A 19539-nucleotide genomic window follows, 5' to 3' on the forward strand; every position below is an offset into this window, starting at 1 on the left:
ACCTTGAAGAATACTTAGAAAATTTGAAAATAAGGTTTTCAGTAACCACTAAAATCCCAGACTTCTACCAGTGTTTGAATCATATGTGCACAGGCCTGAAAGGATTCTTAGAAATGGTAGATTCGGAGAAACAATATCCACAGAGTTACAATAACCTGTCAAAAGGCACGAGTGACAGGATGAGAAAGCAGCCATCAGCCTCCCAGTACACCACAATGGGCTCCAGTCAGGCCCCGACCCCCAGGAAAAGCAGTCTGCAAGTACTAGACAGGAAGAGCCTCACAATCGTCACTCTCATAGGACCTGTGCCAGATTCGACTAAGACAGAATTAAAAGTGAGTTTTTTTTTTTTCTACCAGGAATAATTACATTAAGTCGTCTGTATCTAAAAGATTACTTCCATTTATTGTTTCAGATCCTTGCCTATTCTGATGCAGTTGAGTTATAGCAAATGAAGGAGCATGGGCTAAAAACTATCCCTGAATCCAAGGACTAACTTCAGCCCCAGATGCACTTTTTTCTGTTCCAGGAACTCAAGTGAGTTCATTTTGCCTTTTGCCTACACCTGCCTGTGTGCCCTGACTGCCTGGTTCCTGGGGTCTTGTGTGATTCCCTTTCCTGTTAGGACTTTTCTTCTCAGCCTCTGGGGACTGAAGGAAGTTGTGAGTGGGTAGGCTTTGAGTCTCAATGGAGAACGCAAATACCCATGCTGGGTTCAGCTTCTGCTATCCACTCTAGACCCTACCTGGCCCCAGATGATCAAAATGAATGAACACAGTTCCTCTCTTACCCCAGCTTTTCTGCAGGAGTAACACTTTAGAGTCTTGTCTGCCTTGAAACAACAATCTGGTTTTGTAAATGCAATCCATTTCATGGAATTGAGTGAAAAAGTGAAATCAAATTATACTGCAATTTTACAGAAAACCCTGACAGGAGCTATTTGGAGACTTTTTCTCTAGGTGTTGCTACCTGCCAGCATTACTCATTTTTTTTCTCTGTCTTGAAAAACGACCTCACCCAAATATATCTTCACAACCTGCTTTCATTTAGGACTTTTTTTTTTCTGAAGACATCACAGCATCTATACAGCTTTAGAAATAATTGTTATCCTTCAAAATGTTTTTGAGTCAAATACAAAACAAACGGGCCTTCTGATGCACTGGCTTCCTGATAATCTGTGTTGCACAGTTCTCTGATGGATTTTGAACAATGTAGAAAGATAAAGTCCACCTGAAAACAAAGAATCCTAAAAATGAAATTTCGTTGTTACATACAAATTTAGTTGATCTTTACTCCACGAATAATTTTCAGACAAATCACTTTATTCTAGTTCATAAAGGTTATTACCTCTGAGAATTAAATGTCTGTGCAATGCCTTTAAAAAGGTTTTCTTTTTTAAAAGTTCAAACCTTCCATGTTACACAAACTCAAAAGCCCTGCAGTGAGGGTTAGGAAAAAAAACCTTAGCTCATGAAATTCTCCTTTTCCTTTATACATGCCTGAAGTAAGGGGAGGCTGCTTTTATTCTTGTTGACATAAACTTATTATTCAAGTTTAATTCTATATTTCCTCAGAAATGCTTTAAAACTTTCAACAAGGCACTCCTTTGGTGGTCACTCATTCAGGTCCACAGTTGTTAGTGTAACATCTAGTCTGCACTTTTTTTTTTAAGATTTTATTTATTTATTATGTATACAGTCTTCTGCCTACACGGCAGCAGAAGGCACCAAATCTCATCAAGGTGGTTGTGAGCCACCATGTGGTTGCTTGGAATTGAACTCAGGACCTCTGGAATAACAGTCAGTGCTCTTAACCGCTGAGCCATATCTCTAGCCCCCATCTAGTCTGTACTTAAACATCATAAATATATTAAGTTTAGACTCAAAAATCCCAACAAGAAAATTAGAATATTTTCTCAAAGCTGTCACGAAACAATGTGACTTTGAGCATGCCTTTGCTGAAAAATGAAACAAAACTAAACAGCCAGGATTTCCATGGCTGTGGGGAGAAGGCTTAGAACTCCCCAGGTGTTGCCACTGTTCTGTAAAGACTGATGTCCACATGGCTCCAAGCTCACTTTTATTAAATGGGAAACAACTCTGGATTATAACCAACAACTTGGGCAGATGCAAGTCATGCCATCTCTCCAGGCAGGATGACCTTTTCTTTGGTAGTTTAACCTATTTTGGTATCTTGTGAGAGCAGGGCAGGAATGTTTAATCACATGTTGTCATGGATTCAATCTGAACAATCTCCCACAAATTCCTGTTTGAAGCTTACTCCCCAAATTGTGGGGCTGTTTGGGAGGCTGTAGAACCTCTAGGTGGGATGTGGCTGGCAGAAATCCATCCCTGACAATAAGCCTTTTAAAGTCAGTCCCTGCCTGGCTTCTCCTTTGGTCTCTGTTTCTTGGTTACAACTGTGAATAGGCTCCACCACTCATTGTTGCTACAGACTGAGCTGCTCTCTATGATTTCTCTGCTATGATGGACTGCAACTCTCCAAAACTGTGAGTAAAATGAAAACAAGTTGTTTCTGTCACGCAATGTGTGCTTCTAGAGTGTAAAAGTCACCGATTCACTCGGTATCTAGGCCTGTCTACTTTAACTGCTCTTAAAAAGCACTCTGTCTCTTGGATGACAGAGATTCATTTTGGATGCTGACAACACAGAGGCTGCTTGAACAGTACATTTGTGCATTTGATTATATTTATTCTCCCATCAGATGTCAGGTGTCCAAGGAAGACATTTTTAGCTTGTGTTCATTTCAGTATCTTGTCAAATGGTTAGGTTGTCTTGCCCTTGTAAGATTTGTGAAAAAATACATCTTAGCTCTGACTTAGGAATGTGCTCAAAATGAAAGTTATCTTTAATGACTTGTCCAATCACAATCATCCCTCAATCAAATGTTTGTATTTCTAGGTAAACTTTGGGCCACTCCAAGAAAGAAGTTAAAAGAGACAAAGCAATGGGACATCAAGTAAAGTCAGCAATAAATTGCTAAATTCCTAAACTACCTGCTTTTAATCTGTGTGGTTATCTGTTTGATCTTGTTTATTTTCCTGTTTAAGAGCCATAAATGCCATTGGGTTGGTGAGGATGGATCAAGGCTCACCTCTAAAGAAGGTTGGTGGGCTAATTGGCATTGAAGAGAATGCATGAATTGTTCACTTGGTTGTCATCATACCTAGGAATACCCTGACTGTTTGGAATCTTATGATGGAAAGTGTCTCATCTAAGTTGAAAAACAGGTAGCTCCTCCTGCACTGGCATCCCAGTCATTCTATTTGGAAGATAATCTGTCTGAAGTGAAAGTTACATAGTCCTGAACATTCCTCCTCATTCCTCTTCAGTTAAAGATAAGCGTTCATGATTAACCTATTTTATTAATCTGTTTTTAATTTCTTCAGTCTGCTTTAATTTATATCAAGATGCATATTTTCTGAGGCTCTGGGCATAAATTTAGAGTACTTGTTAGTCTGTGGAGTAATGGTTGGAATCTGGAACATAAGACTGGGCCTAAATTTCTTTGCCCTCCTAACCCCAGAGAGTATTTAGAAAAATAAAAGCAAAAGAGCAGAAAGTACTGAAGGTAAGACACTGTTGTATTCATAATATAGAGAAATAACCACCAGGCCTCGTGGACAGGAGATGCAGTTCTCCACGGGGCTACAAAACTGTGCTAGTAATAATTTTAATTGGATGCTATCTTTGCAGCCTTCAAAAAGTATCATAAAATGGAGTTATTACAGGCTACAAGTGCACTTACAGTGCTGTCCTCTCACCGAAAGAAAGACATAACATTTATCCTTTGGAGGGCAGCATCAATGGACTCCTATTTGTTTCGTTTACATGCATCCCCAGCTGCCTGCCATTTGCTTCCTCTTCCCTAAGTCTAGGAGATCAATTTGAATTGGATGCTGCAGAATGTGATGCTATGTCTTGCTGGCCTTCTGCCTTTGGGGACTGTACAACACCATGGGAGAGTCCATACCCCTGAGGAGGATGGAAAGCATACCTGTAGAGGGTTGGGCGGCGTGAGCGGTGACGGAAGGCTATGTCCTGGAGATGGGCTGGGTTTCTGAGGGGGACTTGAGCTCTGTTGGCTTGGAGATGACTGATTCTGGCTCTGGGGGTGGGAGTGGGGTTGATGCTGCTGAGACTGAGTAGCCTGCTGGAGCTGAGCTGGGGGAGCCGGTGGCTGCTGTGAGGCAGGTGGTGGCTGGTGGGGCGGGGTAGGCTGGGACTGTTGCTGCTGAGACTGTGAGGGTGCCTGGGAGGCTGGCTGTGGGTGCTGGCTGGTTGGTGGAGGAGGCAGTTGTTGCTGTTGTTGCTGTTGCTGCTGCTGCTGGAGCTGAAGCTGCTGGAGCTGTTGCAGTTGGGAGTTCAGGGATGAGGTAGCTGCAGGGAAGACAGGAAGGATGGTGTGAAACAAACAGGACAGACATGATGTGTCTTGATGGCTTGTCCTGTGTGCATGATGACAAAGGTCCCCTTTACAGAATGTTGTCCTCCCTCCTTGAAGCTCCTTGGCACAGCCGAGGATTGTGGGACTCTAGAGGAAACAAAGTCATTTCTTGTGAAAAGTTTTCAATCTCAGACCAGAATGTACCACAGCAGATATTCTTAAAGCTCCGAGCATTGCTTTAAAAGCACTGTATTAGAGAGGTGTGCCAGGATGGAGACTGTTTTTAAGCACTTTCTCCCTCTTCCCCTTCTTTTCCACCTTCAAAATATACTCATGCTTTCAAGATTTGATTGAGATTTTCAAAGTTCAACCCGTCTAATTCTTTTGGTAAATGCTTGACTGGAGTTAAGAACAGAACACTAAATTGTTAGCAATCTCCTTTCCTCCCATCATCAACACCATTAGTGGCATCATTTTCACTTGCTACTTCAGACCTCCACCAATTTTCTCAGACATCCTGGTTTCAACGCCTGTTCTGCTTTAAAAGAGAGTACAGGTTTTTCAGAGTAAAAAGAACCCTGGATGGTTTAATTACTTTTTTTGCTTGTTGATCAGACAAAGCTCTTAAACGGGAAGGGATTGCAGTTGGTGGCTGTGAATTGGTTAGCATCTCAAAGAGCTTAGAGAATAAATTAATGCTTTAAGGTTTTCTTGAGTTGTGTGTGTGGAGAGCTATCTCTGCACAGAACCAGCCTCTCAGATGCCCATCAGGCACAGGACAATGTTAGTCTTTAAGTCTAGAAATATATGTGATATGAAGTGCCATATGATGCACTATCTTCATACAACAGATATACCTGAAAATGCATGCATATTGAGCCATAGTTTGAGGGTACCCAACAAGGAAGTTAACTAATGGCTACTTTTGTAAAGAATCATTTAATAAGAGACATTAAATGCCACCTAGATGCTGTTAGGGTGCCAGACAAGATATAGAATTTAAGGAGACCTTCTAGAAGCTTATAATGACTTTGAGGAAATAATATTAATTCATAAAAAACATACTATTTGGAGGTAATTATTACAGAATCCTGGAGAAGTAGCTAGATGCATAACTGTTAATTGATTGAATGATGGATAGTGTAAACCTGATAGAGACAGATCAGAAGAGTTCTGTGGCCTGAGGGGCGAGGGCCTCACCATGGTGAATATGGGCCCACATGAAGAAGGTTTGGGAGAAGGATGTACAGAAAGAGAGGAAATTTCTAGCTGGAGAAATACCCAGAGTTCACATTTCTTGAGTGACCTTTCTGAGGGAAATTTTGAGACTGACTGCCTGAAACTAAGAGTCAAGGAAGTTCTGAGTCACCTAAACTTCATAGATATGATAGGGGTCCAATCCTCACAATCAACCATGGCATAAGTTAGATTTCAGATAATAATCCAGCTTCACTTAAGGAAGGAGAGCCCCTCTCATGAGTTAGCAGTATTCCTTGGGTCACCAAATGCCAGTTCTCTGATCTCAGGTATCACTAGGGGAGCCATGATGCAGCCATGACCAAAAGTCATGATGGGGTCATTGAATCACTCCAGGTATCTTCAAATAGTCTAACATGAGTCCTGTCTGGCAAGGGTACCCTGGGGCTTGTATGTGAATCTAGGGGTATAGAGGACTAATAAATGACCCTGTCATTGTCCTCATTACCGAAACTTTAAGAGAAAGGCCTATTTTGTTATTTTCTCTCACTCTTCTTATCACACAAAATCACATTTGAGCCCGGTGTATTAATCCCAGCACTCGGGAGGTAGAGGCAGGTGGATCTCTGTGAGTTCGAGACCAGCCTGTTTTACAAGAGCTAGTTCCAGGACAGCTTCCAAAAGACACAGAGAAACCCTGTCTTGAAAAACCAAAAAAAAAAAAAAAAAAAAATCACATTTGATTGAAAACTAAGGATCCCAATTCAGTTCTAACCCTCAATATCTCTTACATTCTGGGATTCCTGGAAGAGTGGGGTTTGACATTTTTATGGTGTGGTTATGGACAGTGGAATCTAATAGTACCTCGCCTCCTGCCCAATTCTAACCATGTCTGTCTAGGCTTCTTCTAAATGGGGCACTTATAGCAGGGCTTATTTTCATGGCTGCATTCAACACCACAAGGTTTCATTTGGATTAGAAAAGCATTTATCTAAATCAGCATTAGGAACTGGAAAGACTTCAGAATATTGGCAGATAGGTATTTGCAGATAAGTGTAACAGACCCTAACCTACTAACGAGACAGGGTCCCAGATGTGTCTTCAATGCTTTGTGTCCATGAGCTCACATTACTCAGATGTTTCCTCTAATAGCAGCTTGACTAGAAAGGCACAAACCTAAGCAAAATCCCGCTGCTTTTGGTAAACTGATTTGCAACTGAAGCAAAACAGTGATGGAAAATCAGATGTGGTTATGTATGTGGTAGGTACAAAGGAAATAGGAAGGAATAAGCAAGAGTGTAACCTTGGTCTAAAAATATGTCAAAGCCATCTACTCATTGATTTGAAACACAAAAACACAGTCTCTCATATTACAAAGCATAATGAAATATGGGCATAGAAAATAACAAAAGTAAGTAAACTGAGAAAGTTTAAGGACGTAGCTGAACTATGAAATGGTGTTTGCAGATGAAATGATGCATTGGGGGATCAAACTGATGCCAGACATGTAATAGCCAAGATCTTACTTTCTTTTGGCATTTATTGCCTAATATCTGGTTACAATACACTGGACAGGGTCAATATTAAATATGAAATTTAGGCTATCAAAGAGATGTGTACAAAAATACACCTTGAAAAATTTAATAATAAGGTTGTGAAAGGAAGAAGGAAAACAAGATCTTCTCAAACTCACAGCTTCCTAGAGAGAAGAGAGGGCTATGGTAAAATGGCTCGAAACTTTCCAAATAAATAATTTAATGTGACCAAGGAGTAGCCAAGAATCCTGCATTTTACCATTTGTTCAGTTTCTAGACTTCAACTACATATGGCGTTTTGCCCTAGTGTGTGTGTGGGACTTTGAGAGCCCATCCCACTTGAAGGGATGCGCTCTGTCTCTGGACACATGGGGAGGGGCCTAGGCCCAGCACAGGAAGATTTGGTGGACCTGGTGGAGCCCCGGTTGGGGGCCCTACCCTGCCTGGGGAGTGGTGGGTGGATGGGGTGGGGGGTAGGTTGGAGGTGGGGGAGAAGGAATGGGGGTGAGGGGAGGGAGAGGGAGAGGGAGAGGGAGAGGGGACTTACATGTGAAACAAGCCTGTTCCCTAACTTGAATTAATAATAATAATAACAATAGAGAAAAAATGTAAAAAAAAAATTTCTCATTTTGAATGCTTAAGGTTTCCATAGTGAATCCTACAGTTACATAGGACCACACAGCCTGAGTGATCAGAAGCATTGCATGATTGCTTCCAAAGGCCAGAGTAGAAAGTGAGAGTAGACAACTGTTCTTCATTTCCTTGCAGATTGGTTTTGGTTCCAGGACTTCTGTAGGTACCCAAATTCATAGGTGCTCACATCTTCTATTTACTGTAAGTCCTCTTATGCTTTAAAAGGCCTCTATTACTTATAATGACATTGTATAAATACAATGTTGCTAATTATTACATTCTTTTGCCTAGAGAATCAAAATGATGGAGAAGTCAAGCACATTTATTACAGATAGAGCTAAAAGCACTTTTGATTCACAGTTTACTAAATCTTTGGTTTCAGGACTCTGACTGTATCTGCATTTAAAAGAGTCTATGAGATTCTGGAGAAATGAAAACATGCCCATCTGCTGAATGCTACCCTCTGATGGGGAATGTACTGTGTATGTTTATCTTATTGATTGTTAAATAAAATACTGTTTGCCCAATGAGACAGCAAGTTAGACAGGACTAGGAGTCAAAGAGGATTCTAGGAAATGTAGTAGAGAAACAGGAAGGGCCCCTTTTTCCCCTTGCTCCTCCAGCAGCACAATGTGATCCACCAGCAAGGAGGGACACTAATAAGGCGTCTGATAAGATAAGTCTTATAAAATATATAGATTTATGATAATTAAGACTGAACTAACAGATGAGGAATCCTAATCATTAGCCAAGCAGCTTTGAACCTAATACAAGTTTCTGTGTTTTCATTGGGCCTAACTCAGGTGGGCAGCTGGCGTAAAGCACACACGTGGCTGTGGGGCTCAGACGGCTTTTGGCCGTCTGATTTATCGTAACAACCCTCTTTAACCTATGTGGTACTGTCTTGCCTTAAACCAAGCCCTCTTGTGTTCCCAAGGTCCTCTGAGGGTTAAACATACAATTAAAGAGTCAGAGCTAGGATCTGCGTAACAGAGAAAACATGTTGCATTTCTCTTTCCTGGTGGGTTTACTTAGATCAATAAATTTATATTTCCAGTTCTAACTTTTTTCTGCAAATTTCATAGTTTCATTTTTCGTATTAGATGAATGGAGTTCCAGAATGTATTTGTACATTTTCATTATCTACATGTCAGTTTATAGAAATCTCAGCTGATTCCATTGTCTAGCTATTGTGAATAGGGCTGGAATGAACATGGAAGCAACAGTGTTTGTAAAGGAGTGTAGGGTACAAATTCCTTAGGGTGCATTCTGCAGAGTGGTATACCCAGGAAGGCATGCCCAGGGGTTGTATACCCTTAGACATATAGTACTTCTATTTCTAGCATGTAGAGGAACCTTCAGACTGATTCCCAAATTGGCTTCACAAGTTTACACATCCACTATAAGTGTGTTAGGGTTTCTCCTTCCCCACATCTATGCCAGATTCATTATCATTTAATTTTTTTTTTTTTAACGATAGCCATTCTGACTGGGGTGAAAGGGAATCTTAGAGTAGTTTTAATCTGCATTTCCAGGTAACTGACTACTAGAATTCAAGAAATTAATTTCTGCAAAGATGTTCTAGTTAAGTTTTGTCATCTTGACACAAACTAGAGTCACCAGGGAACCTCAGTTGAGGAATTTCTTACATCAGATTGGCCTATGGGTATGCATGTGGGAACATTATCTTGATTAATGATCACCATGGAAGAGCCCAGATCACTGAAGGAAGTACCTTCTCTTGGCAGGTGGTTTTGGGTGGTATAAGAAAGCAATCTGAGTAAGCCATGGAGAGCAAGCAAATAAGCAGCATTCTTCTGTGGTTTCTACCTTGCTTTTCCTCCACTTACTGTGATCCATAAGTGCAAACTAAAATAAACCCTTTTCTTTTGGTCATAGTGCTTGTCACAGCTATAGAAATGAAATTAATACAAACAGTAAACAAAAAAATCACAAGGTATTGTCAGATAAATGAAAGACCTAGACCACAGTGAGGGGCATTTCCACCCCTGTAATAAATCCAGCTGAGGCAAATTAAAAAGTAAAAGGCAGGTTTGTCTAGGGATTAGATGGACTGTGTTAGGGGTTTTCTGTAGGAGAGGGGTGGGAGGCAGTAACATGCTTGAAAAGGTATTGGAGTATTGCCTGGGTTAGGGGTCTGGTAGGTGTGTCCTGAGTCCAGTGGTTACTTCAGAATCTGAAACTAAGCATTTGCTTTGTCCAATGTTTTGGGTGGGCTTTTGTAAGCACTCGTTTTTTGTTGGGAATCTCTTTGTCTGGTTTTTGGACTTCTGCAAGTGCCAGCTTCTGGCTGGAAGTTGGGGATATGGGGGGCATGGATATTTTTGTCCTGAAACTTCCAGCCTAACACATAGAAGGTGCCATTTGGAGAGTTACCATAAGTATGTGCTGAATTGTCACATATCAGTGGTTGCCTTTGATAAAACATCAAGTTACATCCTTGATGGTTGAGATGACTTTAGAGAGCGCAATCTAAGCCATCCTGGTTGTTTCAGGTATGATTTTGGTGTTCAGATTGAGTGTTCTAGGTCAGTCACACCTCTTCTAAGGCTACCTTCTATAGGCAGGTTCCTGGCTGAGAATGGATATTTCCCATAAGCTGTCACACTGGTGACAGTGTGAACTCCTTGTCATTGACATGTTCATATTAGCAGACATTAACTAGTTAGAATTAACTAGTTAGTTTTGGTTTCTGGAATGTTCAGGAAGAGTTGTATTATAGAGGAGGAAAGCCACGACCTTGGGATTATTAAAGATAAATCAGAAAAATCCCAGATGTGTCAAACATTTTGACATTGGGAAACAATGTTATCATCTACAAAGCTTTAGAATTGCTCACTGGGTTATAGAAACAGGAGGAGAAGGAGGAGAAGGGGGAGAGAAAAAAAAGAAGCAATCACACACAAAAAAAGTGAGGTTATAACTTTGTGTTCTTAGCTATCCTGAGCTGCAGATTAGACATGCTCTCTATGATGGGCCTGAGTTTCTTGTGAGTTGAAGCCATCAGGTCACAACTTCCATGCTCCCACACAGCTTTGCAGCTGTTTCGGGACACAGCACAGAACCTTAGGGCAGGATCTGACTAAGAGAGCCTCATAGAACCAAGATGCTCGAATAAACAGAGTCTAAATAAGGAGAACAACATGTCCTCAGTTAGAAGCAAAGGGTTCTGTCAGCCAGTGCGGGATGGACCAGAGAAATGAAAGGAAATGAACAAAAAGGTTTGGAAGGTTAATATTGTCAACTTGGCAGGATCTAGGATAAGCCTCTCAGAACACCTGTGGAGGATTAACTCCATTAGATTAGCCTGTGGAGCATGCCTCTGAGAGATTTTCTTGATTACATTACTGAACTTTCTCATACCCACCCTGAATGTGGCCTTGTAGGGAGATGCCAGGGAGAAAACTTTTTGCCTGCTTGTCTTTGCGTCTTTCTGATGAGTTATCTGCTTGATCCCCAAGTTTGTCTATATTTCTGTTGCTGCTGCCACTGCTGCCACCACCATCATTTGTTGATATCAGAACCCAGCTCCTTCCAACACAGATTGAAGACCAGTGGCTCTCCAACAGTTCTCCAGGCCATCGGCACCGGATTGGGCCTCTGGAACATTCAGCCTTGCAGCTGATCAGCTACTGGCTGTCAGGGCAAAGGCGGTACTGTTGAATTATTCAGACTATATTGTGTAAAGCAATCTAAAGAATTCATTTAAAAATATAAATTCGTCCTATGGGTTCTGCAACTCTAGGGAACGCTGATAAAACACAAGCTATTCACAAGTTCTATCTGGTTCCGTGTACCTGTTTCAGAATATTCTACTGAGTTCTGGCTATAATCTACTAACATTCTGTTTCCCCTTATCTCTCCCAGCTTAAATTCCTTGGCTACTGGTGGGGGGGGGCAGACAAATTGAGTTTCAACACCAAATCTCTTTTTCTCTCTCTAACAAACAGACAAAAACAAACAAAATCTCGTGCTATAGATGGACATGCATGTTGGATAGTAAGCTCTTGCTTGTTATCAGTTACTCTCCTCTGTTAAGAATAGTGCTCAAATCAGAGGCTGTGGAAGGGCATTACTTAGCCCTCTGTGTATTGTTAGAGGACTGAAGGACAGGAATCCTGCTAGGGTATACCTGATAACTTATTATTTCTCTCTTTTTGTATCATTGCATGCATTCGCTTGCTCAACAAATACTTACTGAGTCCTTACTATGTGCTGGTTATTGTTTAATGGCAGCGACAGTGCCAAACAAGGCCAGCCACGTCCTGTTATCATGGGACATGCAGTCTTATAGGTTTGTCCAGAAGTGATGATGACATTATTTAGTGGCTAGAACTGCACATGTGCACTGATAGAACAAACAGCAGCCATTGTGCTATGTTAATGTATGCAATGACTATTGGCTTATGACCTGAGAAACGTATTTATTTCTTCTATTAAAAATACTTTTCTATTTAAAAAATTTACATAGAGGGAGAGAAAGCTCCCATACAGAGGGAAAGAAACTAAGCTGAGGAGGAAGGAAGCAGGTGGGCCTTCTTAAAAGTGGCCAACTATCCCACCAAGAACGTGATGGGCAATGATTCTCCAAACCAACTCTGATTCGAACTTCCTGAAGGGAGAGAAATAGAGTCAAGAAAATAAAAATAAGCAACCTTGAAAATATGGTAACTGAAAGGAACCATCACAGGAACAAGTGTATGAGCCCACTAATATAAAATGGACAGGAGGGATAAATACATACAGACAGAAAGCAGAGGGGTAGGCACTGGAGTCCCAGGTGGGAGGAATGGAGAGCAACTGCTAATGGCTGTAGAGTTGGAGATGGTGAAAAAGTTCTAGATCTAGATAATGGTAAAGGGGCTTAATGTTACTGAGCTATATGAATGAATAGCTTAAAATGAATAAAATGGCTGGTTTTATAGACGTTACTGTAATTAGAAAAGGATGTCTTTAGCTCTGTGTTCACACATTTAGGCCCAACATACACTGCCTGCCTCCTCATTGCCTCTCATGGCTTTGTGGTCTGGAGGTGTCAGTGTTGTCAGCAGGCAAGGGAGTATTTGCTTGTTGCTTGCTTGACTTTATGTCTCCCTGGTGAGCTTCTTTACTCTGTCCCTGGAGATCACTAAGAGGTCACCTGCCTAGGGAGGAACACATTGCACCCATTGGAGAGACATGGGCTCTGCCTGGCAGAGAGGTATCGAAGTGCAGTGTTCGGGTTAGTTTTAGTCAACCTGACTTGTTAGAGTTATCTGCAAAGAAGACCCTCAAAGGAGACAATGCCTCCTTCAGACTGCCTGTAGGCACATCTGTGAGGGCATTTTCTTGTTTAATGAGTAATGTTGGAAGCCCCGCCCACTAAGGGAATGAACCTGGGGAGTATAGGAAAGTGGTGTGAGCAAGCCCTGAGGAGCAAGCCAGTAAACATTCCTCCATGCTTTTGCTTCCCTACCTGCTAGGTTTCTGCCCTTAATTCCTGTCCTGACTTCCCTTCATGATAAGCCTCTTCCTCCCCAAGAGTTTTAGATTCCTGCCCTGAATCCCTGCCCTGACTTCCCTTCATGATAAGTCTCTTCCTCCCCAAGTGCTTTTAGCCATTGTTTTTCACAATAGAAAACTAACTAAGACATAGGTTCCTTTGAGTGTTTCCGACTTGAAGATGTTCAATAGTGGGGTGCAGTAAAGAAACCGCCAACATGACCACTCTATGGTATGGGAAGCTTTTGTTGTAGATATGAGACAGAGAACAGCCAGAGGCATCCAGGAGAGTCCAGAGTAGAGAGAGAGAAAGAAGTACACTGAACATGGCCAGCAGACTGGGTATGGCCAGGGCTATCTGTGAGAGGAAGGAGAACAGCTGGGGATAGAGAATAGAGAGAGCAGAGTGAGAATAGCCAGGTGATGAGAGAAGTGAGTGGCTGGGGGAGGGGAAGCCTGTGAGCTGGAGGGAGTTTAGGGTAGAGAAGGAAGAGATAAGGGCTAGGATGTTAGTGTGGACTTTGAAATGCATAGCAAGTACTCTTGAATAGGTTCTGAGGGAGCCTGGTCCTAGCAAGGACCTTGATATGCTGAAAAGCACCACAGGTATATGTTAATTGGAGAGCTATGTCTTTTTTTGCCAGAGGTAAGGGAAATGTCTCCCTTTGGCAGATAGGAACCAGCTTCACAAATTCCTGAAGAATGCTGGCTTTTATCTAACTGCTGGAAGTCCTCCTATAGTGTAGGCTGAGCTGGACCTATACTCAATTTTGAGTTAGTGAGTCTGCCGTTTGGGGGAAGGTATCCTTTGGATTTGACAACAGAGTTATTTCTAAGTCATGTAACTTACCACAACAGTGGCTTTTTAGAAATTCTGAGCCTAGATGCTGTGCACACAGGTGAAAAAACAGTGTGGACTAAACATATTAGTGTCTTGTAATTTAGGAAGTGCTGTCACTGAATGTCATAAAGTAGCCTTCAAGACAATCGAATTGGGAAATGCTAGCAGTGCTATGCTACACTACACAGTGCAGGTTCAGAATGGTTCCATAACTTTCCCAAGCATACACCATTTGCCAGTGCTCCAAATGACTCATAGTAGGGTGTCAAAGTTCCAAAACCTGTGACCACAACAATATTGCATTTGTAGATGGGGCAAACTATTCCCCAGTAAGGGTTTTCATAAAAGCAATCACTCATTTGTAGATTGATGCCCTGCATGGCCATGTTCTTGAGATGAGGTATAAGAAATTAGACACAGAGGCTATGCCCAGCCTTAATATATGGGGAGGTGCTTAGTCTTACCACGCTTGATATGCCATGTTTTGTTGATGCTTAGGGGAGACCTGCCCTTTCCAAAACAGAAATGGAGGAGGAACGGATGGGTCATGGGAACAGAGGAGGATGGGGAGGTGGACTGGGAGGAGAGGGGGGAGGGGAAACTGCAGTCAGGATACAAAATAAATAAATAAATAAGTTTATTTAAAAAAGGAATATCTGTTTAATGATATCGTTTGTTTCTTGGGGTAGTTTTTTCACATATAATATTGGTCCTGCTATAGGAAAACCATTTTTTTAAAAGTTGCTGATGGGAAACTAAGTTTTTATTCTGAGAATAAGGGTGCTAATTTAAGTATGAACCTTGGGTTTTATAAAGAGCAGAGGTGACAGGAAGGGGCAGCAAAGAGGTGCCAGTGGAGAGGGAAACGGGGCTCAGTGTACTCAACTTGATGGCACAAAATCTCTAGGAGAAGGGAATATAGGATCTAGTGTGACTTAATAGGAAGAATTTGACTTAGTAAATTAAACATCTATTCACATACACCTTAGGCAATAAAATCAAATGAAGCCAAACCAAGGATGCAAGGAAGTCACCATCTCTGGTACCCTCACTGAGGACAAGTGCAACCTGCATTAGTAGACAAAAGTTTTTCAAATTAGATAGAAAATATAGATGATTAGAGACAGGATTTTCATTTTTCTTTGCATTTAAGGCAGAGATCTAGGGACATTTTACTTGAGATGACTTGGGTAAACAGAAAAATTCTTCCCTGAAAACTTCTATGCAAATTTCCATCACTAATCTGAACCAGACAAGCCTGTTTCAGTTTGATGGCTTCCACCATCTCCAGTAACCCTGGACCAGAATTACCAGGGGAGCTTGTTAGGAAGGACATTCCAGGGTGGCACAAAAATCTGCATTTAAAGAACATTCCCAGAGGACTAGGAGACATTGCCTCTAGGAGTCCTAGCAACTTACTGATGTACAAGGAGTTTGTGGGGTCCACTCTTTCCTTGACCTTTGGCTGGGCTTCTTCCTTATCCATCTCCCTAAGATCTTTAAGATTATTTCATTCACACAACTTTCTCTGAAGGAAAAGAAATGAGAAGGGCTGGGAAGAGAAGAAAACAGACTCCTGGAAATTGGGCGTTCTCTACTACTTTTTTATAATTGTATGTTAATTCACTAATCTCTCCTGCCTTTAGTGAGATTTCGGGGCACATGCTTGTTGGAGTACATTTAACAAGTATGAACTATAAGACATGTCAGATTCACCACTAAGTAGGGAAGGTGACAGGGGACAGCTGAGCGCTGGATAAAGCAGAAGGAAGGAGCAGCACCTGTCCAGTGGTGTCAGAGAAGCTGAGGGTGCAGGTGTAATCAGGGCTCACTGAATTCAGAGGTGGTTGCTGAGGTCTCCTTACAGAACAGCTGACCTCCTCACTACCGTGTCTGACAGAATGGATCAGAGCAAGGCCTAAAATATCAGAAAAATAATGGAAAGACTCTCCTTTAAAGAAATTGTAAAAGCCATCTGGAAAAGAATCAAGATTTTTAATGTGTATGTGAGCACCCCAAAGTGAAATTCTTTCCCCTCACTTACCTAAACAAGCCTGTCAATATCACTTCGATATGGAACTCTTTCCCACTCTCCCACTCTCCCAAGTCCTTGGGATTTCCACTTACATTCTCACCGAGTGCCAACCAATAATAAGAAACAAGACCTACCATGAATAATTTCCTCATGGAATTAAAGAACAATGAAGAGAAATAGATTTTAAAATCTGAAAGAACTTTTGCAAAGAAAAATGCCTATCTACCAAGAGACAGAAATTTCCAGCATCATTACCATGTAGCTGCCTTTCATTAATGAAACTCTGTGGGTAAAATCTGAGGAGCAATGTCTTCAAAGTTCTGAGGGAACTCAACTTCCATGAAGAGTTCTATTGCCAAACTGTCAAAAGCAAGGGCAAACTAAGGCCCAGTTTGGAACTTAAATTTATCCTTAAGCAATGAGCTTTTCCCAACACAAACTAAGTGAAAATCTAATGAGAATGTAGTTTTCCCCTGCTAAGCCTCCACGGATTAAGTCACATATCTGGCTTAGCCAGTGCATCAAGAGTGGTCAGTTCATACATAGAATCCTCAAATGATATAAATACTTTGACAAAAATTAGCTTACAAGGAAGTAAATGAAAATGCATTTCTTAACAAATCAGCTTCCTTGAAGACAAAGTGTTGCAGATATTCTGATAGAAAAGCAGGCAAGAAACAAAAAGGGGCTGGGGGTGCTCAAAGCTAGGGTGTCAGTCTCCACAAGCAGTCAGGACCAACTAGCTGTGGTCTTGCCAATCCCCTGGGGCTCTGAGACAGTGACATTGCTATACAGTTGTGAAGACCTGCTATGTGCAGCTTCTTCTGCTGAAGCCTGTAAGTGACAAGATTAAGGCAAGGAAATGACGCTCTATTAACAAAGTGAGATCTTCCTTAGAAAGGGAAGGTGTAAAAACTTCTCTTCTGCTGGTCTCTAACAATTTTTTAAAGTCCTCTTCTTGTGCAATGTCAAATCAGAACGCTAAGGATTTTAACAGGCATTCGAAATTGAGTTCCCGTGGACAGATCCTATGTGTTCCTTGATTTGCTTGACTGACGTTTGTGTAACCCTGGGGGGGATTATATATGGAAAGTTGATTCTTGATTTGAAATCCATTTGCTCTAAAGATGAGGTCAAGTTTACCCACCCGAGAATTTTAATCCACAGTTTCTGAGGTCCTTCTCCTGAAGTTTGCAGAGGCTTGGTGAAGAATCTTACAGGATCGCTGGGAATGTCCCTAAGGATGACTGCTCACTCTCCAGTGTGTACATAATCAAGTTGTTTGACTGAGAAGTCTGAGAGTCACTGGGCATTGCTGTGTCTATGTCCTGTCTCTCTTGATGCTATGTGAGTTTAGTATAGAGAGCATATTTGTGTGAAATGGGAAGTTCATGTAACACAAGTCCACAGTTGTGAAGAACACGTATCTGTATCTTTGGCAGTTTCCTCTTAGGAAGCCAAGTTACCTTCGGCTAGCTTTTTGTTTTGTTTTAAATTGCAGCTAATGCTTATTAAACATGAATTTTCTAGGGAAAAGTTTACTTTTATTAAGGTATAAGAGAATATATACTTGCTAAATAAGATTAAGTATAAAAGGAAAAGGAAGAAATTTTCTGTGCTTCCATGCTAACTGAACAGAGGCATGCATGATTCTTTATATGTAGAAGACAGGGCAAGGTGGACCCTGACTTTCAAAGCATCAGTATTCACTGTCCATTTCAAATGGAGATTTGTACGAGAAAATATTACAGGCAATTCAGTGGCTGCTGTGCCTGGTTTAAACACAGCACTCTGTTCACTCACATTTCTTTTAGGCTATGGACACATGGGCCAGTGCTTATTTTCATGGTTGATTTAATCCATCCCCTTTGCCAGTGTGGGGCTTATTCCCTACAGTTATTCTCCAGTGATCTGTCAGTTCAGATTTAAAAGAAAGTTAAGTGACAAAGATGTGGTGGCTGATTCCTTTAGAAGGCTCTGGAAGCTGGAGTGTACCATATAAGAGTTCTTCCCAAGAACCTATGTTCTCTTTTTAATACCCTTCCTATCTCCAGCAGTGTTCCTTATCTAGTCTGAACTGGAACTCCCTAAACAGGCAATTCAATTTTGCTCCTTTACAACAATTTTAGGTTTGCCAAAAGCTTTCCATATCTGACTCCATTGGATTCCTGATCTTGTTATTGCTGTTGTTCGAAGACAAGGCAGGGCATGCTTCCTTTCATAGGTGAAAAACATCTAAGACTTGAATCTAGGGCTATGTGCTCCTGAACTCTGCATGGACTTCACAATAAACGATGATACTTCCTGGAAGTTGTATCTGTTTTTATATCTTGAGATATAAGAATGCTCCTTTGTCAATCTTGTCCAGACTTTTTAAAAAGAAACATTGCAAAATGACTGTGAATAGCAAAATGCTGGTTAAGTAAAATAGCAAAAATGACTGGTATTATGCCATGGATGTTATTATTGTCTTATTCTTATTTTCTCTTCCCACATCTCCTGTATTTGAATTCTTTAGTGGGCCAATGAATATACTGCATTTATACTTTTCTTATTTTATACTGATGTATTAACCATTCAGTTCAAATCATTAATTTTAAAGGTTGTTACATATAGTAAGTTAAAGAGATTGAAACTCATAGTTTTAATGAAATGCACTAATAATAAGATTTTACCTGGGAGAAAAAGGTCATCAGGAAAAGAATCATCAGGAAAAGATCATTTAGGAAAATTCATAAAAGAGCAGTAGATGCTGTAAGGTGAATGCACATCTCACAGAGTTTTGACAATCTGGCTTATCTTGAATACAGGAAGTAAAATAGCAGTGTATTTACTTTGTCTTTGATTCAGTATTGAAAAAAAAAGGTAAAGACAATTGTACCAGCCAGGACATGTTAGGTTACATTGTAGTAGTGATCCCTCTTAGGATTGATTAGAATACAGTATAGGATACACTGTAGTAATGATCTTCTCTGGGTGTGCAAGGATACACTGTAGTAACAGTCTTCTCTGGCTGTGCTAGGATACACTGTAGTAACAGTCTTCTTTGCTGTGCTAGGATACACTGTAGTAACATTGCTTCTTAAACTTGCAGTACTGGAGCCTAACAAGCTCATTTCTTTACATCAGAGGAGACAGGAGTCTAAGCTCATCACAGACACTTGAGTAAAATAATCACTGTCCTGACATGGCCAGGATGATGCCAGGAGGAAAGAGAACCTTGAAGGGTGTGAATTGAATACCCTGCTATGCAGTAAACCCCATCACTTTCTCTCATCATTCATTGTTATTGGCCACCACCAACAAGTTCAATCAGCTCCCAGAAAGGGAGGAGCCTGAAAAATGTGAACAGTATTAATGAACTCTAAAAGGGCTCCTCAGAGAGTTTA

General features: G+C 41.1%; 1 protein-coding gene across 1 annotated transcript in view; it reads right to left on the bottom strand.

Moving 5' to 3' along the window:
- The window catches only part of Pou6f2 (POU class 6 homeobox 2), a 492516-nt gene that overhangs the window by 122902 nt on the left and 350075 nt on the right, over positions 1-19539 (bottom strand). The window contains exon 5 of the mRNA XM_027409383.2: positions 4018-4400. Coding sequence (XP_027265184.2) covers positions 4018-4400 — 383 coding nt within the window. The remainder of the gene's footprint in view (positions 1-4017; positions 4401-19539) is intronic.

Source organism: Cricetulus griseus, chromosome 3 (genome assembly GCF_003668045.3).
Source record: "Cricetulus griseus strain 17A/GY chromosome 3, alternate assembly CriGri-PICRH-1.0, whole genome shotgun sequence".
Taxonomy (NCBI): Eukaryota; Metazoa; Chordata; class Mammalia; order Rodentia; family Cricetidae; genus Cricetulus; species Cricetulus griseus.